The 22,560-nt window shown below is 37.8% G+C and overlaps 1 protein-coding gene and 1 non-coding gene across 2 annotated transcripts; both read left to right on the forward strand.

The window, feature by feature from the left end:
• Nucleotides 1-3,938: 3,938 nt before the first annotated feature.
• LOC112016735 (5.8S ribosomal RNA) lies at nt 3,939-4,094 on the forward strand. The gene has a single exon (XR_002883371.1). It is a non-coding gene; the product is annotated as a 5.8S ribosomal RNA (ribosomal RNA).
• An 8,128-nt stretch (nt 4,095-12,222) lies between these two features.
• On the forward strand, nt 12,223-16,638 carry LOC112030127 (phospholipase A1 PLIP1, chloroplastic). Its single transcript, XM_024062810.2, has 6 exons — nt 12,223-12,347; nt 13,665-14,397; nt 14,533-15,054; nt 15,168-15,227; nt 15,306-15,722; nt 16,037-16,638. The coding sequence occupies exons 2-6, from the start codon at nt 13,741-13,743 to the stop codon at nt 16,454-16,456; spliced, it is 2,076 nt and encodes a 691-aa protein (XP_023918578.1). The 5' UTR covers nt 12,223-12,347; nt 13,665-13,740; the 3' UTR covers nt 16,457-16,638.
• The last annotated feature ends 5,922 nt before the right edge of the window (nt 16,639-22,560 follow it).

Consider the following 22,560-nt stretch of genomic DNA (forward strand, 5'->3'; position numbering starts at 1 on the left):
CCTGGCCTTGGCTGCTGCCTGCCCATGCCTTGGCTGCCTTGGCCTTGGCTGCTGCATGCCTTGGCTGCTGCATGCCCTGGCCTTGGCTGCCTTGGCCTTGGCTGCTGCATGCCTTGGCCTTGGCTGCCGCATACCCATGCCTTGGCTGCTGCCTGCCCATGCCTTGGTTGCCTTGGCCTTGGCTGCCACATGCCCATGCCTTGGCTGCTGCCTGTCCATACCTTAGGTGCTGCCTTGGCCTTGGCTGCCGCATTCCCATGCCTTGGCTACTGCATGCCCTGGCCTTGGCTGCCGCATGCCCTGGCCTTGGCTGCTGCATGCCCATGCCTTGGTTGCTGCATGCCCTGGCCTTGGCTGTCGCCTGCCCATGCCTTGGCTGTTGCATGCCTTGGCCTTGGCTGCCGCATACCCATGCCTTGGCTGCTGCATGCCCTGGCCTTGGCTACCTTGGCCTTGGCTGCTACATGCCTTGGCCTTGGCTGCCGCATGCCCATGCCTTGGCTGCTGCCTGCCCATGCCTTGGCTGGTGTCTTGGCCTTGGCTGCCGCTTGCCCATGCCTTGGCTGCTGCATGCCCTGGCCTTGGCTACCGCATGCCCTGGCCTTGGTTGTTGCATGCCCATGCCTTGGTTGCTGCATGCCCTGGCCTTGGCTGTCGCCTGCCCATGCCTTGGCTGTCGCCTGCCCATGCCTTGGCTGCCTTGGTCTTGGCTGCTGCATGCCTTGGCCTTGGCTGCTACATGCCTTGGCCTTGGCTGCCGCATGCCCTGGCCTTGGCTGCTGCATGCCCTGGCCTTGGCTGCTGCCTGCCCATGCCTTAGCTGCCTTGGCCTTGGCTGCCGCATGCCCATGCCTTGGCTGCTGCATGCCCTAAGAAAAATGAATGATTCGTATAAATCACCCAACAGTAAATGCCTCAAAAAATTCAAATTTGTAAAATAAGTTCGAATTAGTTGAATGTAGAACTGTTCATTAAGTAAAACTGTTTTCTGCATTAAGTAAAACTGTTCACTGTTTTCTCATGAAAATTGTTCACTATTTTCTGCATAAACTATTTCTAGTATTCTGCATAAAATTATTTTCTGTTCAGCATTATTTAAAAAATTGTTGTTGCATGCCAGCATGCCTTGGCCTTGGCTGCTACATGCCCATGGGGGGCTGCCTTAGTCTTGGCTGCATGCATTGGCCCCAGCCTTGGCTGCTGCTTGCCCACATATTTGGAGTGATTTCCTAAAAATGAGGGTTTTTTGGAAAATGAGGTTATTTCTCCCAATGAGGCAGGCGGTGGGCATCCCAGGGGTGTGCCCGCATACACGCCGCGCCGCATCGTCTCGCACTCCGGCAAAATTGGCTAGTGCCTTTTTCCCATTTTTGTGTTCCTAAATTCATTCCATGATTTTAGAGGAGGATTCCAGCAAGCGGTTCGGCATTCCAATCGTCTTTGAATTTTTTTAATGATTTTTCCTATTTTTCGGCTTCCAAAAATCATAAAAAATAAAATATGTTGAATCTGACCTTCGTATATTGACAGGTTGGAGGATGGATTTTTCTTAGCATGCCTGCAAAAAATCAGGGCAAGACTCTAAGAATTGCTCCAAAAAAGACCCATTATTCCTCCTCAACAAATCAATGTTTCCTCGTGCCAGAGTAGATTTTTTCCTAAGGGCTCTTTAGGGGGGAGGAGGTATTTAGCGATGCACAGGGGCGACCCCTCTTGAGCCTGGTCACGGGTAGGCATGCTCATGACAAGCCCTCAGGCACTCAACCCCGTGTGCTCCATGGCGCGAGGTGGGCCCTAAATGCAACGCTAGGGTGGACCTAGGTTGGCATTTCACGTGTACGTGGTATAGCCGCGGCGTGCTCCTGCAACGCGGACGGTGTTAGTTTCACCCATTGCCACACAAAGCAAGCCTAAGGTGATGATCAAATGCATTGTGAAAGCTTTCTCTGGTGTCGCTTTTCCTCGAGCTGACACCTACTCGTGCCTAGTGGCAGGGGGTGAATGGTCTCAGTAGTCGTGTGGTAGGGGGATGCATGCATTCTTGGTTTAGTAGCTCGGGCACGCTATCGCAATGCGGACGGTGTTAGTTTCACCCATTGCTATGTGAAGCAAGTTCCACACAACTATTGGCCTTATGTGTGTCTTTCTTACTACACGGTTGCACGGTAGCGGCGGCGGCAGCGGCAGCAGCAGCAGTGTCCCTCGTAGTTCCTGTGTGTGGTTGGTGAGCCATGCAAGCTCGGTATAGCTTGGGCACGCTCTCGCAAAGCAGACGGTGTTCATTTCACACATTGCTGCACGAAGCAAGTCCCACGACGACCATCGGGCCCCTGCGTGACGGCGACCTATCTTTGCAGGCACGTGGTTTAGTAGTATTGTTCTTCATACCTAGCGGTGCAAACTCGGCACCACTTGATGCTTCCTCATGCACAGCAGGCCTTGCGGCATGTCGTTGTGGGGGGATGTTTGGTGGTGTTGCAGTCTAGCGTATGTGATAGCGTGTGAGTGGTGGCAGGGTTGCATGTCTCGGTAGGCTCCGTGCTCGCGCATCGAACTGTCTGGCATGCTCCCAATCAGCGTTGTTCTGAGCGTCGCTCGGACGCAATTCGGGTCCCTGTGCTGCGTACCTGCCTTGAAGGCACTCGTCCCTCTAGTTGATTCGTTCCTTGTCGGAATTCCTCGCGGGGTGTCGGTAGGACCTCGAAGCCGTCCTCGTGTCCCACGCGTGCCTCGCAGCCTCCGCATTGCTGATATGGACCGCGCGAGCATGCTCGTGGCCTCGGATGCAGAACATCACATGGGTTTGGGGCCTCCGACCCCCTCTGCCAACGTACCAAGCGAGTGTCATCACTCTGCCCCGCATGATCGCCGTGCTCGTCCGCGCCCTTCTAGGGCCTCCAAGTATTGCCGGTATCGATGAGGAATGCTACCTGGTTGATCCTGCCAGTAGTCATATACTTGTCTCAAAGATTAAGCATGCATGTGTAAGTATAAACTAATTCAAACTGTGAAATTGCGAATGGCTCATTAAATTAGTTATAGTTTGTTTGATGGTACCTGCTACTTGGATAACCATAGTAATTCTAGAGCTAATACGTGCAACAAACCCCGACTTCTAGAAGGGATGCATTTATTTGATAAAAGGCCGACGCGGGCTCTGTTTGCTACCCTGCTGATTCATAATAACTAGACGGATCGTACGGTCATCGTGCCGGCGACACATCATTCAAATTTCTACCCTATTAACTTTCGATGGTAGGATAGTGGCCTACTATAGTGGTGACGAGTGACGAAGAATTAGGGTTTGATTCTGGAGAGGGAGCCTAAGAAACGGCTACCACATCCAAGGAAGGCAGTAGGCGCGCAAATTACCCAATCTTGACATGGGGAGGTAGTGACAATAAATAACAATACTGGGCTCTCACGAGTCTGGTAATTAGAATGAGTACAATCTAAATCCTTTAACGAGGATCCATTGGAGGGCAAGTTTGGTGCCAGCAGCCGCGGTAATTCCAACTCCAATAGCGTATATTTAAGTTGTTGCAGTTAAAAAGCTCGTAGTTGAACCTTGGGTTGGGCAAAGCGGTCTGCCCCTGGTGTGCACCGATCTACTCGTCCCTTCTACCATCGACGTGGGTGGTTCACTGTCGGTGACGTTGCGAGAAGTCCACTAAACCTTATCATTTAAAGGAAGGAGAAGTCGTAACAAGGTTTCCGTAGGTGAACCTGTGGAAGGATCATTGTCGAAACCTGCACAGCAGAACGACCCGCAAATTGGTGACAATAGACCGGGGGGGGGGGTGGGGACCTCGTGTCTCTTTTCTTGCAAACCGAACCCCGGCGCAAAACGCGCCAAGGAAATCGAACCAAGAGAGCCATGTTGGAGGCCCTGGACACGATGCGTCCCCGGCGTTGGCGCCTTATGAATTATTCAAAACGACTCTCGACAACAGATATCTAGGCTCTCGCATCGATGAAGAACGTAGCGAAATGCGATACTTGGTGTGAATTGCAAAATCCTGCAAATCATCGAGTTTTTGAACATAAGTTGCGCCCGAAGCCATTCGACCGAGGGCACGTCTGCCTAGGTGTCACGCATCGTTGCCCCCCCAAACTCCGATTTGGGTAAGGTGGAAGTTGGTCTCCCGTGCGTGCTTTAGCGTGCAGTTAGCCCAAAAGCGAGTCCTCGGTGACGAGCGCCACGACAGTCAGTGGTTTTTTTACCCTCGTTCCCTGTTGTGTGCGCCGCGTCGCTCGAACCCGCTCTTGCGACCCCTACGCGTTGCCTCGGTGACGCTCCCAATGTGACCCCAGGTCAAGCAGTACTACCCACTGAGTTTAAGCATATCAATAAGCGGAGGAAAAGAAACTTACAAGGATTCCCTTAGTAACAGCAAGCGAACCAAGAACAGCCCAGCTTGAGAATCGGGCGCCCTCACAGGCGTCTCCAAATTGTAGTTTGGAGAAGTGTCCTCAATGGTGGACTGGGCCCAAGTCCCCTAGAAGGGGGCGCCAGAGAGGATGAGAGCCCTGTCGTGCCCGAACCCTGTCGCACCACGAGGCGATGTCGGCGAGTTGAGTTGTTTGGGAATGCAACCCCAATCGAGCAGTAAATTCCGTCTAAGGCTAAATACAGGCGAGAGACCGATAGCAAACAAGTACTGCAAGGGAAAGATGAAAAGGACTTTGAAAAGAGAGTTAAAAAGTGCTTGAAATTATCGGGAGGGAAGCGGATGGGGGCCAGCGATGCGCCCCAGTCGGACGGGGAACGGCAACAGCCGGTCCGCCGATCGACTCGGGGCGTGGACCAATGCAGATTGCTGCGGCGGCCCAAGCCCAGGCTGTAGTTATGCCCATGGAGACGTCATTGTCGCGATCGTGGCTGGCAGCGCGTGCCTCGCGGTGTGCCTCGGCATCTGCGCGCTCCTGGCATCGGCCTGCGGGCTCACCATTTGGCCCATCTTGAAACACGGACCAAGAAGTCTGACATGTGTGTGAGTCAACGGGCCAATAAACCCATAAGGCACAAGGAAGCTGATTGGCAGGATCCCCCTAAGGGTTGCACCACCAACCGACCTTGATCTTCTGAGAAGGGTTCGAGTGAGAGCATACCTGTTGGGACCCGAAAGATGGTGAACTATGCCTGAGCGAGGCAAAGCTAGAGGAAACTCTGGTGGAGGCCCGCAGCGATACTAGAAAACAATTTTACGCAGAATACTAAAAATAGTTTATGCAAAAAAATAGTGAACAATTTTCGTGAGAAAACAGTGAACAGTTTGACTTAATGTAGAAAACAATTTTACATAATGAACAGTTCTACATTCAACTAATTCGAACTTATTTTACAAATTCAAATTTTTCGAGGCATTTACCTTTGGGTGATTTATATGAATCATTCATTTTTCTATAAAAAAACACAACAACCATTTAAGTGCAATAACTGCGCTAATGCTAAAACAGTTTATGTAGAAAATAGTGAACAATTTTTATGAGAAAACAATGTATAGTTTTAATTAATGCAAAAAATAGATTTTATGAATGCAGTAAGTAGCTTTGAATATATAGTAAACATGATGTGTAGAGAGCAAATTTTATAAACGTAGAAACAGATTTTATCAATGCAGAAAAACAAATTCAATTATTGTGAAATTTAAACATGAAAAAGCATTCAGATTTGGCTTTTAAATTTAGAAAACATGATTTCACTAGGTGTTTTATGAGAAAACAGTGAACAATTTTTTAAATAGTGAACAGAAAATAATATACGCATAAAAGAAAGTGAACAATTTTTTAAATAATGCTGAACAAAATATAATTTCATGCAAAATGCTAGAAATAGTTTATGCAGAAAACGATGAACAATTTTTATGAGAAAACAGTAAACTGTTTTAATTAATGCAAAAAACAGATTTTATGAATGCAGTAAGTAGATTTGAATATACAGTAAATATGATGTGCAGAGAGCAAATTATCGATGCAGAAAAATATATTTGATTATTATGAAATTCAAACATGAAAAATTTAGACAGTGAAAACACGATTTCACTAGGTGTTTTATGGGAAAACAGTGAACAATTTTTAAAACAGTAAACATAAAATAATTTATGCAGAAAAGAGAGTGAACAATTTCTTAAATAATGCTGAACATAAAATAATTTTATGCAAAATTGTAGAAATAGTTTATACAGAAAATAGTGAACAATTTTTATGAGAAAACAATGAACAATTTTAATTAATGTAGAAATTAAATTCATATTTTGAAATTAAAATGTCTATATTTTATAATGCTTATGTTTAAATAAATAACAACATAAAAAAGCCACTTATTTTTATCTTTATGTTTATTTGTCAATTATCCCAAAAAAAAAAAAATTTTACACGGTACTCGAGTTTGGTAAACACGAATAATGTGTAAATTATTTTATTTGGAGTTTATTTATAAAACGTACTCAAGCCTAGTATGCTCGAGTATTGTGTTGCATGGAACTCGAGTTTACCAAGCTTGAGTACCACATAATTTTTTTAATCACACAAATTCCAACTCAGCAGTGCCACGGTGGCAGAATTGATGAGGAACTCAAGTTTCTGAAACTCGAGTTCTAGAAAAAGTGGTACTTTGCTATTTATTTTCGAAACAATGTTTTTTTGCTAAAAATTTCAAAAAGAAGTGGTATTTGGCCGGTGCTCTTAGCTAGAACACTATTTAACCTGTATTTTACATATTATCTAAATAATTTGTTTAACATTTAGTATATGATTTTTTTTTATCTTTTTTTATTTATTTATTTAAAGAAGATTTTTTTTTTTTTTTTTGTAAAAACATTAAAGTTAGTGTTTTGCACGCTCGAACTGGTGACATGCTCAGAATAGTGATTATATGTATTTTTTTTTTTTCATTGAAAAGTACGACAAGTTTAGCTGACTATAATATTTCTTAATTAAACAATTTTCTCTAAGCATTCCTTAACGCAACTCTTTTTCTAAAGCCTTCAGATAAGTGCAGTTGTACAATAATTTTCTGTCTCGTAATAGCAAGTTTTGGCTTTTCTTTTCTGATTTTGTTTTTCATTGGACGAATAAATTCTGTCAAATCCCCTTGCATTGACGCTCCAAGATTCAGTTTGAGAGGAAAGGAAGGTGGTTTTTTTCCCCCAAAAAACAACCAAAAGAAAAGTGGAGTATCCACACCAGCTCGTGTAAACTTATCATCTATTTTACACAAAATCTACTTTTTTATTTTTTTTATTTTACACATCTATTTTTAGAAAATATTCACATCAGTTCATCTATTATACACTCTATTTTATATAAATAATATTTTTATATTCCTTTTTTTAATATTATTTTACCTACCCGTTTCTTTTTCCAATACTTCATTTTCTTTCTTCTTCTTTCTTTTTCTTTATCTCTACTGTTTTCTCTTTCTTTTCTTCCTCTTCTTTCTCTCACAGTCAAAACCTAGAAGCACCAGAGCAAGAACTCCATCAACACCACACAAGCACCACAATGCCTCTTCAATCCACCAATCTCCGTCAACCCAGAAGCACCATCATAGCACTCCATCAACCCAAAACTGATCTCCATCAACACCGATCTCCATCAACCCATCACAAGCACTCCATCAACACCGATCTCCATTAAAACCGATCTCCAGCAACATCGATCTCCGTCAACCCATCACCAATCTCCGTCAACACTGATCCACATCAACCCATCACCGATCTCCATCAACACCGATCTCCATAAAAACCAATCTCCATCAACATCGACCCACATCAACCCATCACTGATCTCCATCAACACTGATCCACATCACCGATCCAAATCGCCTCTCCAATCCATGATCCACAATCACCGATCACTTATCCAACAATTTTGTTCTAGTGGTTGATTTTGTGGTTAATTTTTGATATTTGTAGTTGATTTTTGATTTTGTGTCTGTGGGAGTGTGTGTATCAGAGGAAGAAAGAACATGATGAGGGAGGATTAGTTTTGCAGATGTAGAAGAGAGAGAAAAAAAGGAGCAAATAAGAAATTATTAAAATATTATATACACATGCTACAGTAACCGTGTATATATGCACGATTATTGTAGCTAGTGGATAAATATACAAGATTATACAAGATTTTGGAAGCATTGATGTGGAGCAATTTTGAGACAATATCCGTGTAAAAGCGGTTTTCTTTTCTTTTCTTTTTTTTCTTTTCTTTTTTTTTTTCTATTATACAAGATCAGTGGATGCTCTTAGAATATTCTTTAGGAAAATGGGTATATTGTCATTAATTATGCTATGGTTACAGCTAGCACTAGGGCACACACATGTACAGGCTCTAAAGTCCAAACTAAACTTAAATGTTCTGACAGAAAAAGTTGTTCCAGTAGTATTATTTTGAAAAAGAAGATGAAAAGGGGAAGGAGTTGAAGTTTTTTAAAGGCCTGTTTGGTAGGCTATTCTAAGCAATTTTTAAAGTATTTTAAACACACCAACACACTTTTTCACATACACGTATATCAAAAACATTCAAACAGCATTACTCAAACTCAACAACATTACTTTGCAAAGTTTGCATTCTCATTCCATTTGGCACACATGCAAGGGGGCCTATTTTTAATGGACTCTATTAATAATTTTTTTTTATACAAAATAGAAATTTTACTTTAATCTAATTTAAGTGTATATATATATATATATATATATTTACTCTTAAAAATTTGAATCTTGACCATTGCACCCTATACTCTACAAACACTTAGGGCACATTTGGTAAATTGTAACGGTGATTACATAGAAATGGCAATAGATATTACAAAAAATACAAAATGTTGTAATGTAATACTTATTACTATTCATTTTTTTAGTAACAACACAATATTAATAGAACCCTGAAAATAATGGAATGAAAGCATTTTAAATCAAACATAAGATATATTTAAGAAATATCTTACTCATATAATTATATTTATTAAAAAATAATATTTTTTAAATTTAAAAGAGAGATTGGTTTTTTTTTTTTTTTGATTTTTTTTCATAATTGTTATGTGATTATAGAAATTTTATTTATTTAGAAATATATTAATTGTAAATTAATACACCTACTAAAGAATAACTATTACATCCCTTTTAAAGATAAATACTTATTCCTCATTTTAAAGATAGCTATTCATAAGTAATGACTATTTTTGGTAATAAAAACATAACTAAACTACTAAATAGCTAAACCATAGAAATAACTATTACATTACAGTGTCTATTACAGTCTACAAAATATACCCTTATACTTGTGGAGTGACCATAGTGTCAAAGGTGCACAGTAGATAGACTCTAATAATCTAATCATTATTTAATCATTCATCAAATTAATCCTACGCCATGTTTGTACATTGTAATTTCCGTTTCTATTAGAGTTTTGGTATGTATAACATTGTCCACCATTCAAAAAAAAATGTATAACATTGTCCATATCTATGATGTTTGCATTTGAAAGGAATACATTTAAAAAAAAAAAAAAAAGACTTTTTTTTTAGTGCAAGAAAATAAGAAAATAACTGGATTGATTTGAGGTAATTCAGACCTCCTTAAGAGAAAATTAAATTTAAATAATAAATCTAATAATTTATTTTGATAACACCCTATAGACTAGTTTCATACAAATACTAAAAGTGTTCATAAGCAAAAATGAAGGAATTAATAAAAATCAAATGCTAAAATAAAGGACTAAAGCTGAAATAAAGGACCCAACAATTAAATACTGGTTAGAATAAAGAGAAAGTTTATTTATTTATTATGTTTATTTTTGAGAATGAATAAAGAGAAAGTTTAGAGAGTAAAGACACAACAAAATATGGTAACATTAAAACAACTTTTAAACTCAAATACTGGGAACACAAAAAACAACTTAAAGTCAAATACTGCTGAACGAAACACAATTCGGGGCAGATTCTGCTGTGCCACCTCATTTGCAATTTGAATAATTCTACTAACATACAGACTATCTGGGCTTTTGCCCTTAATTTTTTTTTTTTTTTTTTTATTTAGCAATTTGCCTCTATTTGCAAATTATATGGGAATATGCCCCTGTTTCGATACTCAATAATCTTAAAATCGAGTTTCTACAAAATACTCGATCTATAGAAAATCGAGTTATGCCCGATCAAACTTAAAAAAAAAAAAAAAAAAAAAAAAAAATTGCATAGAACTCGAATATCAAAAAATCGAGTTCCATGAAAAAAAATTTTTATAATTGGGAGCCCTATAGTGGCGTTTTTATGCCCTATAGTGACGTTTTAAAGTCCTATAGCGGTGTTTTCTTGCAAAATTTTTGTAAGTGTAATCATGGCATATTGGTTCAGGGACCCTATAGTGGCGTTTTTAAGCCCTATGATGACGTTTTAAAGCCCTATAGCAGCGTTTTCATGAATTTTTTTTTTTTTTTTTATAAGTGTGATTTTTCCTACAAATTTTTTTTTACAAGTGTGATACTATTTAGGAAGCCCTATAGTGGCGTTTTTAAGCCCTATAGTGACATTTTAAAGCTCTATAGCGGTGTTTTCCTGCAAAATTTTTTATAAGTGTGATTACCCCATCAATGAGTCCTATAGTGGCGTTTTTAAGCCCTATAGTGACGTTTTAAAGCCCTATAGTGGCGTTTTTGAACTCGATTTCTGTAAAATCGAGTTCCATGCTTTTTCTTTTTTTTTTTCTTTTTTTTTTTTTTAAGTTTGATCAGGCATAACTCGATTTTCTATAGATCGAGTATTTCGTAGGAACTCGATTTTAAGATTATCGAGTATCGAAACAGAGGCATATTCCTATATAGTTTGCAAACAGGGGTAAATTGCTAAATAAAAAAAAAATTTAAGGGCAAAAGCCCAAATAGTCCACTAACATACTCCCCAACACATATTTTGCCACAATTGTATTATATAATAGATTGTGAGCAATGAAAAAACAACTAGAAATCCATATAATAGTAACAGCTAACCAATCATGTGCAGCATGCCACATATATTAGTTGTGAAGAAGTGTAGCATTAGAATTATTCCCATAATTCCAAGTTGCAACAACTCAATCCCGTGCAATCATCCTCCTTATCAAGTTTTTATTTCCAGTTGAGAAATGATATGTCTACAATATTTTTATAATAAATTCTAAGTGGTAAGTTATTACCGGTTGTTATTGTTGGGTTAAAAAAGTAATCTCAGTGCTAAATTTAAATTTGAACCAATAACAACTAACTACCTGTAATTTATTATGAAAATATTATAAAAATATTATAAACGCAGTACTACTCTTTCCAGCTTTTGGGAGTTTTATGTTCCAATTTCGATGTCCAACAATGTTGGCTGCAATTCCAAGGTAAACTCTATGAAATCATGGCAAATCCAAGAGAGGACAACTAAAACTAAGCCGCCTTAGCGCGTGTGAAACACTTTTCAAATATGACTAACAAGTTTTTTTTTTTTTTTAATATAAATTTATGAAATTTAATCTAAATCATAAAAGTTTTCTAACATCTTGATCCCATGGCCAATTGTTCAATCTCATATGGTTTTTTTTTTTTTTTTAGGAATCTCATATGGTTGGGTGCACTATCCATTCTTATACTTAAATAGGTTAAAAAATTCAAAGTGTTTGGGAGTTTAGAAACTAAGGACCAATTTGATAATGTTATTCTAGTAAATATTGTTTGTAAATTTTGAAAATACGCGTAGGTAAAAAAGTGTGTAAAAATACATATAATGTTGTTTAAAATTGAAAACTGTTATTTAAATAATGATAACAAACGAGTTCTAAATATTATATTTAACTAAGAACGGAACAAAATATTAAAAAAATTTTGTAATATCATTTTTTTTTTTTTTAAATTGTGGTAAATCTCAATATGATAATATTTTATTATTTTATTTAATATTAGTTTAACCTATAATGGACTAATAGTCTAATACCTCAACTATTATAAATTTTTTTTGAATTTGTAACAATCGAACAACTCAAGTATAATAAATAAATAAAAACATAATCAAATATGAGAAGGAAGATAAATTACAAGAAACTAAATTAAGAGTAACATGGTTTTTCTCCCTTAAGTCCTTACATTGAACTTTAGTCTTTATCTTTTAGTTGTTACTATTTTTACGCTTAGCCACATTTTGTAAAGTGTCATATATTTCATATTGGAGTGTGGAGACTATTAGTCATCTTTGTAGATTCTGACTTCCATTTATAGTTCGTGGCAGGTAGTGAAGGCGGAGAGTTTCAAGCTTGAAAGAGACTGGATTCTTATATTTGAAACGCTAGAGAAAAGCTTCCATTGAAATTAATCAACAAGATTTCATTTGGTTCCAGGTATTACTATCAGACATATAATATATATGTATATATATTAAAAAGGCAATTACTTGCCTTACATATGTTATAGAATTTCTGATATAAATACCAGATGTAAAAGTAAAAGTTTTGTATCGTGAAAATTGAGATTTTGAAGTGGATTGAAAATATAGAATGATAGAAAAGTGAGAGAAAATATAATATTATTGTTTTTCTTTTTGATAAGGGATGGAAAAAATGGAAGAGTACAAAATAGAATAAAGAATGAATAGAAAAGTGGGGGAAAATAAATTTTTTTTTTTTTTTTTTTTTTTTTAGTGCTTGATGAGAGATAGAAAAATGGAAGAGAGGAAGAGTACAAAATAGAATAAAGAATGAATAGAAAAGTGGGGGAAAATAAATTTTTTTTTTTTTTTTTTTTTTTTTAGTGCTTGATGAGAGATAGAAAAATGGAAGAGTATAGAATAGAAATTTTACCCAAATTTTCATTGAGTAAACAATATCGAACTAAGATTTTGAAGATGGAAAAATGTGAATGGAAAATAGAAAACGATAGAAAAATGGGACGAAATAAAATACTTTTGTTTTACTTCATATGTATTTGATAAGAGATGGAAAAATAAATTAAAAAACAGGAATTAAGATACTATTATATTATTATTGTAATTTGAAACAGCGGGGATAAATTAAATTTTTGTAATTTCGTCGCTCATTACTGTTTTCTCCCTTTTGTAACCAGGAGGATTAAATTAATGAGTAATCAGTTTAAAGTCTTTGAAGGTGGTTGTATTGAATTTACCAACGTTGATACCCATGGCATGTGGGGTTCACTGTTCACACATTTTTTAGTTCTATGGGTCAAATGTCAAAGTAAGAACTTTTTTTATTTTTTTTTGGGGATGAAAATGTAAGAACATTTGTTATAATCGTCAAACATTGGCATTTATGTTTTTTGGTGATAAGTTCATGGTAAAGAACTGAGGTAATGGATTATGATATCAAATATAACTGTCTTCTTTTGGGTAAAACATGACTACTCCATATCTGAGCTAATTAAAAATAAAATAATTGAAAAACCCTTAACTGTAGCCTAGAGACAGAGTTTAACTTTGTTGGCAAAGTTGACACAAGCAAATGTTTTCATCTAATGTGCTCATTGTTTTGGTCCAATAGGGACAAAGGCATTCTCGTTGTTAACAAGGGGTACAGTTCCCTATAGTGTCCTTATAAGGTCCATGCTCTAAGTTAATTTGTTTCAACAACTCCACCAAAAACCCAATGTTTTGAGTTCTAGACTCTTTCATTCTTCAATAATAGATTTTGATAATATTTCAGGCCATCCCAAGCGTAAGAAGACCCTTGACTAATAAGAATTTTGCTAGGATTCTGCAAAACCAATAGCGTACAAGTCATGGTATGCACAACGGTGACCATTCCAACATCTCCAGTTGCCACAACAACAAAAGACATCTTCAAGGAGCACAATGGTCTTCACCGCTCACTCTCTAGCAAGGACCTTCATAATAGAGCCACTAGTATCCGGAGGTCCTACTCTGATAACCACCTTTGTTATTCTGTAAACCGTATTCAAGCCACAGCAACACAACCAGAACAAAAGAACAGTCGTTCAATGGGAATTTTCCCATTTCAATTACCTGGCTCCCTTATTCCAAATTCAGTTCGATCATTCTTGTTTGACCCGGAGACTAGTAAGGCCATGAATGTAGTTGAGAAAGATATGAATATAGAGGAGAACTTGGTGAATAGTAGCGAAGGAGATGAAAGAAAGAGATCAAATTGGGTGGAGAGGCTGTTGGAATTAAGAAGTCATTGGAGAGATAGGCAGCAGAAGGAGAGTGTGGATAAAGATGAGGCTTGTGAAGGAGATGACATTGGTGATTGTGATTATTGTACAGTTGATTATAGTGCAGAAGAAGAAGAAGTAGAAGTGAGACATAATCGTGAATCATTCTCAAGACTTTTGGTCCGAGTACCATGGTCTGATACCAAGCTATTCTCTAAATTGGCGTTTCTGAGCAACATGGCTTATGTGATACCAGAGATCAAGGTATGTTATTCTGCATCCTCTAAAAAAATGTCCTTGATATTTTAATTACTTATAATGCTGTTTCTTAACCAAATTTTTAGATTGATCAATCAAATACTTTTTGAGTACAAATAAGAACATCCTACTAATATGCAGGCTAAGGATTTGAAAAAATATTATGGCCTACAATTTGTAACATCTTCACTGGAGAAGAAAGCAGAGGCCGCTGTTATTAAAGCCAAGCTGGATGAGGACTCCACTAGAGTACCCGAAATTGCCTCAATAGATATTGATGCCAGTTCACAGAAAGCTGTGGATTTTGAGAAGAAATGTCCCATCTACCCATCTGTTGCTTACGAGATTGCTGCCTCAGCTGCATCTTATGTCCAATTTAGCCCCAAGGGCCTTTTGTGCCCAGGCCCTGAATCGAAGGAGGGTGATGGTGAGGCTTCATTCAAAACCGAAGGCCAACCACAAGAGGAGGGAGAGAGTTCAAGCCGATTATACAAGTCAGAGGTGGCCGCTTACATGGCAGCTTCAACAATGACTGCAGTGGTTGCCGCTGGAGAGAGGGAAAAGCTGGAGGCAGCAAGGGACCTTCAGTCACTCCATTCATCACCTTGTGAATGGTTTGTCTGTGATGATTTAAGCACTTATGCTCGCTGCTTTGTGATTCAGGTAATTCCGACTTTAGCCGTTGATCACATGATGATCTGTAGGCCATGGATTTTCCATTTATATATGTGTCTTGCTTAGGATCTGAGGAAGAAGAATTGTTTTTTGAGTTGCAGGGATCAGACTCTTTAGCATCTTGGCAAGCAAACCTTTTCTTTGAACCAACTAAATTTGAGGTAACGATCTTCTCCATTTAGTGAATACATGTACCATACAATGAAACAGAACCATTGATTTACCTGCCTTGATTGCAGGGTACAGATGTGCTTGTTCATAGAGGAATTTATGAAGCTGCAAAGGGAATATATGAGCAATACATGCCAGAAATAATTGAACATATGAACAAATATGGGGATCGTGCAAAACTTCAATTTACTGGACACTCTCTTGGGGGTAGTCTTTCTCTTTTAGTCAACTTGATGCTACTGACCAGAAAGGTTGTCAAGCCCTCCCATCTACGGCCAGTTGTCACTTTCGGCTCGCCATTTGTGCTCTGTGGAGGTCAGAACTTACTTGATGAGTTGGGTTTGGATGAGAGCAACATTCATTGTGTGATGATGCACAGAGATATTGTCCCTAGATCCTTCTCTTGCAACTACCCTGATCATGTTGCCTCACTGTTGAAGCGTTTAAATGGATCCTTTCGCTCACATTCTTGTTTAACAAAAAATGTTAAGTATCATCTTTTTCTTCATCATTTAGTGTTTTTGTAGCCTTGATTGATCCTTTCTTATCTTAAACCCTCCACATTGCTTAAATTCATATTACTTACCAGGCATGGAAAAACACCTGGATTTTGATAATTTGATGCTATTTAATAAATTTGAAGCATAGTTTAAGTCATTAGGAAATGGTGTCAAATATCATGATGAATTACCATTTGTCTCAAAAACTTAAACTATTAAGAAATAATAAATTTAATCATTTAACCAATATTCTAACAAGATTTTTCACTCACTTTTTCTTATGGCGATATTTTATGCAGAAACTATTATACTCTCCTTTGGGCAAACTATTCATTCTTCAACCTGATGAGAAGTCATCACCTGCACATCCATTACTCCCACCAGACAGTGCTCTATATGTATTGGACAAGACCCAGATTGGGTACTCTACAAGTGCCCTTAGAGCCTTCCTCAATAGTCCACATCCACTAGAGACCCTAGGCGATCCAACAGCCTATGGTTCAGAAGGTACAATCTGCAGAGACCACGACTCAAGCAACTACCTGAAGGCTGTGAATGGGGTTTTAAGGCAACGTTCAAAGATGGTTGTTCGTAAAGTAAGAGAACAGAGGAATCTGCTGTGGCCGCTTCTTACTTCACCGTCTCCACACACATGGAACTACGAGAGTGATTGGAGCAACAGCAGTTTAGCGACCAAGGAGATAATGACTGGCGTTTGAAACTTATTCACAGGCCCCAGGGATTGGATATCTACTCTGATGTATAGAAGGAGCACTTCAAGACACTGAGTCAAGGATTTTAGATGTTCTAATCAGTTTCATGCACATTTATTTCATGTATATATATATTGCTGACGGTGTATATTCCCTCGCACTCGTTAATATACATTTCATTTACAAAATGTCCATAATTTCATCCATGATGCTCACATTTTTTATTGATGATAGAGAGTTTGTGAGAATTAATACCTAGCTTAGAGAGAGAGAGAGAGAGAGAGAGAGAGGTATTGATGGTTAAAGATTATTGAAAGTGCAACTATCCAATAAAAAGGAAAGAAATTATTCATTCCAACATGCTACAAAACCAGAGGCATGATGAATCATTGAGAGAACATTAATATTTCCATTCCTAGACATCTTTTGACCTATATTGTATTAAAAATGCTAAATGTATGCTTGTTGCAGACAGGGCATTTTTTTGTTAGTTTTGTTAGAAAAGCCACTAAGAACGAGACTGCGACACCTGTCAATCTATTGAGACTTAATGAAACTCAATACCTAGCTCAACATCTTTCAATCTATTGAGCTTCACTAAAACTAAACAGTAATTTTTGTTTCAGCCCCCAGCCCCCAATAACTTGGTCTATCTTGGAATTTGTGCATTAGGGTTCTAGAACATATAAATGCATTATTTAAAGGTTGTCACCTAGAGAGACACACGCATATTGTGAAACTATTATGAGATGTGCTTAGGGTTTGTATTGAGCTATTAGTGGTTCATCAAACCTCGATTCTTGTTAGTGGATTCTTCAAAAGTAGTGACGTAAATAATCACCCATTGAGGTTTTTCTTGCAAAGGTTTTCCCCAAGGTAACTTATTGTTGGAAAATCTGGTTTTGTATCTCATACAAAACAAACAGAGAAAGTAGCAAACACGGATCTACTTCATTCATTTATGAGAGATAACATGTAACCTTGAATTCTAGACCAAAGAATAAAAAGTGTACCTTGATGTAGTGAAATTCAAAAAACAAGACTTGAGAATACCTCTAATCAACATCCCAATTCCACATGGTGCCCGAGAAGAGTGGTCTCTTAATTAGTTTTTATGTATGTTGATTCTTAAAGAAAGTTCTTCTTCTCATTGTAGAGAAAAACTATTTTCTTTTTCTTTTCATCATACATGCATTCTAACTACTTTGGTAGTTACTTTATTTAATAACTCTAACTAAATAAAAACTAATTATCTAATTGAGTTAGCCTTTTGGGTCAACCCAATTAGGTTTTAGTTTGTGGTTTAAGATAAGACCAAAGGGAATAAATAAAACTCTAGCTCCAATAGGCCTTAGGCTTATTTGTCGACTCTTAATAAATCCAAAGTTACCATTAATTATTTAATACTACTATATAAATATAATTGCATTTTACGCCTTATTAATAAATTATATCCTAAGACTCTAATGATATCATTTGACCCCTTCATGAAATATCCATAGTGAACAAAGTCATAATAAATTTTATCTTTGAGTACCCAGTTTAATCTTTTAGTTATCCTAGATCTTCCCAATTACAAGTAAAGTGTATTTTGTCAAAGGATTAGCCAATTACATCAAATATGCCCCTAACAATCTCCCCCTTTGGCAATTCGTGACAAAAGCACCACAAACAAATGTATCATGAGAGAACTCTTAAATCACTAAACTTATAACCACTTTTTGAATTATAAAAATAATATAATCCTAACATTAAATCTTGAAAAACTTTGCAAGAAGAGAGTTCATGGCATGATAGACTTTAACAACCTGTCTTTCTAAAACACTTAAACAAAACTCATTAAGGCATCTTGTGTGAAACAGAAATAAAGATTGCATACATAAAGAAACATTTAAATGAAGAGATAAAAGAAACAACACATGTAGAGATAGGTGAAGAAAAACATACATCATCATATATATGAAAAGAGAAGTACAATGTATGTCAATAAATGGTTGCAATACCACTGTACAAAAGGCTTATGTATAAAGAAAGAAAAGAAAAGTACATGTAAACCTCACTACATCCCTCAAAATCTATAAACACTCCCCCTAACAAAAAAGTCCTATACTAACTCTCCCCCTAAATACAAGACTATACTTAAACCCAAAACTACTTCCCCTTTTTGTCACGAATGATAAAGGGTAAGTCACTAAGAGGTCATCACCTCGTCATCACTGGAAAAGCTAGCATCGTCATCCTCATCATTACCAGCATCACCATCCTTATCTGTCGAAGCCTCTGGAGAAGGAGATGGAGAAGCAGCGAAACCATCAAGGCGAGCTTGTTAGCGAGCAATGCATCCAACGCGGGTGTTCACTTGACACATCTTATCAGTGAGAGAGTCAAGGCAAGCATCCATGCACTGAAGCTGTGCCATGATGGCCTCTAAGGTCACACTAGCTGCCGAAGAAGGAGCAGAGGTGGAAGGAGCCAAGAAGGAGGGAGGAACAAAAGAAGTAATAGGATCAACCATCCGATTGAAGCTGGGCCTCACTCCACTGAACAGTATCGATGCTGATGGCACCCATGATGGTGAAGTAAGGAGAATCAGGAATAGGAATGGAGAAGTGTCAGAGAATTCGTGTAATAGCTAAAAGAAAGATGAGTTTATCACGGGTCACCGCATCCTGATACACATCGAGGAGAAGGAAAGTCTATAAAGAGGTCCTCAAGAAGAGACAAAAGAAATCGAGCACAAGGCTCTATGATAGAGTTATAGTGAGACAAAGGAGTAAGAGTAAATTTCATCGCCATATTAAGGAAACTCGGACCTTTTGCAAAGCCCGAGCATGGGGTGTTTTGCTTACCACCTCTTATGTAAGGTGTCTCATAAAAGTGAGACAGAAACTCATCTCTAGACACAGTCCGAAGACGCTCACAACCGGGGTAGTCAGGATGTGCTACTCGCGGAGTGTGTAGTACCTCAGATATAAGATCTAGGGTATCTACGATATGTGTACCTCGAAATGTAGTGGCAAACCGAGGTACAAAGGTATCGATACTGTGTATATTAGAGTAAAAATCCTGTATAAACATGATGGGACACCTCAAGGGTCTCTCAAGTAGAGATTCCTAGCCCTAAGTCCGAATGACGGAGGGGAGAGGAGTGTCAGAAAAATCCGACAGGATAACATGGCACTTCGAATAAACCACGTTTTTGAAAGTTCTCTAAGAAGTCCTTTTGGGCCTTCTCATCTCGGAACCGAACATGAAGAGGGGGAAGAGGATCAGAAGAAGAAGACCTAGAACTAAGAGGATTCCAAGCCGGAATGGATTTACATGCATTGGGTGCCATAACGTAGTCTATCAAAGAGATAGAGAGAGAGAGAGAGAGAGAGAGAGAACATCACAACCACAACCAAAAACAAAGAAAAAAGAAGAAAGGAAAAGTCGTATACGTGGAAAATGCATGAACATGTGATGTGCAAAATTTAAAGACATCATGGATAAAAACCCAATCAAAACCTACTGGCACACAATCAACAATAAACAAACCCAAATCTAAAATGCATGAAACATTGTTGCAATGCAATGCGAATACAATGCATGAGCATATAACATCAAATCAACAACACCCAACCCAACAATTTCACAAAAACCTCAAAAAAAATAAAAATAAAAATAAAAATAAAAAAACCAAAACAATTTCAAATACCCCAAAACCTAGGTCTAAAATGCATGAATGCATGTTAATGAAGAGTTTAAGAACACATACCAAGTGATTGAGGCTTGATCTAGGCTGAAAATCACGTGGGTAGAGAGATTGGAGTGAAGGAAAGGTGTTTGGAGTGAGAGAAAAAGATTTATGTCAAGAAAGAATGAGAAAAACGAGATATGATTTGCACCTTAACAATATATAGAAATTGCAGCTCGATGGATCAAGGTATCTATCAAGACTTTTTGAGCACTAAATCTCGATAGAAATGAATCTATCGAGGTGCTATCGAGGATTTGTTGATGGCAAAATCACCTTGATGGATAGAGAATCTGTCGAGAATCTGGCAAAACAGAGAGCTCATAAATTTAGCTCGATGAATTGAAGAAGCTGTCAAGATTCTATCGAGAAGAAACTCAGAAATCTCGATGGATCGAGAATTCATCAAGATTTGTCAAGGAAATAAGAAAGAAGGGCTTGATAGAAGGTAATCTGTCGAAAAGCTGTCGAGCTTGAAGAAAGAAGGTTTTTCAAAGAAGGGAAAAACACATAAAGATGAATGCAACAGACAAGCTACTCAAACAAAGATCCAAACAACATGTTAAGCTCTCAAAACATCTCTCAACATGAATGTTCAATATGTGTAAAACACCTATGAACGTTTAAACTCCCAATTTACAAATTACCAATAAAAGCTTATAATCAAACAATGTATGTGCAGAATATGAAAATAAGCTAGAACATAATTGGTAAAACAATCTAAACCGAAATTAATCACAACCACAGCAGTAATTAAAAGGCAAAGATTAAGGGAAGAGATATGCAAACACAAAGACAACACAGTAATATGTTATCAAAGAGGAAACTAAAGTCCTCGGCGAAAACCTCTTCGCCGCCCTTCAAGCGTTCAATAATCCATTAGAGAATATAGTTAGGATACATGAATAGCAGAAGACCTTCCAAGCCTAATCTGCCCAGTGCACCTAAGCCCTCCAAGCTTCTTGCTCTAACAAGGTTACACCGAACCTTGTTTTCTCTAGCTTACCAGATCCTGCAATCACCCATTGCATCAATCAAAATGAATTGGTCCCTTCTTAACTGCTTCCAAAGCACCAAAATACCTTCTCACAAATATGGGTATGGTGAAATAAGGGTTTGGCTAATATACCTCTCAAGGATGTATCAATGGAGAAGGTAAGAGTACAGGAATTTCGAGAATTAAAGGATGAAGATTTTAGATAAATCAATCTTGTTTTTTTTTAGAGTTTCTCTCTCAAAATTCTCTCTAGAAACTCTCTACAATACGTGGGTATAAGGGTATTTATAGTGAGGTGTGTATGGAATGCGAAGAGTCAGTTTTGTAACAAACAGGGTGTACTGGCGACTCGAGCTCACGACTGGAAGGAGTCGCAAGTTTGAGTTGCGAGCTAACGGCCTAGACTAGAAGTTTTGTTTTATAGTGCAACAGTTGGCGTGACTCTTCATCTCCCCTGCATGCTTCACACGTGTGCCACCTTTAGCAACTTGCCAGTCATGAAATCCAGTCGCGAGGCCCTTTTTAAGTGCACACTCTTGAGCTTTTCTTCACACACTCTCACACACAACCCTTACATGATTCCCACCTAAATACAGGGTTTCTAAATGCTGAATTACAAGTAAATTTGGCACGGAATAAAGCCAACAAAATGATTGAATAAATTCAACCTTACACAACATATAAGCAAAGCATTCATAGATCCAAAACACACACACACACACACACACACAAAATAAGTCTAACTAATTTTATATTTCAAAAACAAGTTAAGATAGTTTAGTGAGCATATATTAACACATGTAATCCTTGTGATAGCCAAATCATATTGTACCTGCACACGTATCAAAAGTAGCAAAGGGTTTGTGTGTTGTGTGTGAAAGCATAGCAATAATGCATAAATGTCTTATAATTTTATGATTTGAGATATGAGAAAGTCAAATATACTCACACACATTCATAACTGCTTGATGGGGACTATCACCTTCGAGGTATATTTTATAACTCCCACATCTCCTAGAAACACATTTGTAATCATATTTAAAAGCATTTTGATTCTTTTTGCTTTTATTTTCTTTGCATATTTTCTTCTTAAACAAAACATGCATGGGCATATAAGAGACAAAAGAAGTACTCAATTATGTAAGCCAAAACATCACAATTTTGCTATGCCAAAGCACACATATTCATGATGGGTAAGTTTTAGTGGTGAGATGGTTATTTATGCATTTCTCTTAGGATTTTCTAGTCCTTCTCGTCAAAAAAAGTGATATGAGTTTTAAGTATAAGAGATTACTTAATCGTACTCATCACAAACACGAGCCACAAAACTTACTTACTTAATTGTGCATTGAGATGCTCATCTAAGTTACAAGAGAT

This window comes from Quercus suber, unplaced genomic scaffold (genome assembly GCF_002906115.3).
Source record: "Quercus suber isolate HL8 unplaced genomic scaffold, Cork oak 2.0 scaffold_526, whole genome shotgun sequence".
NCBI lineage: Eukaryota > Viridiplantae > Streptophyta > Magnoliopsida > Fagales > Fagaceae > Quercus > Quercus suber.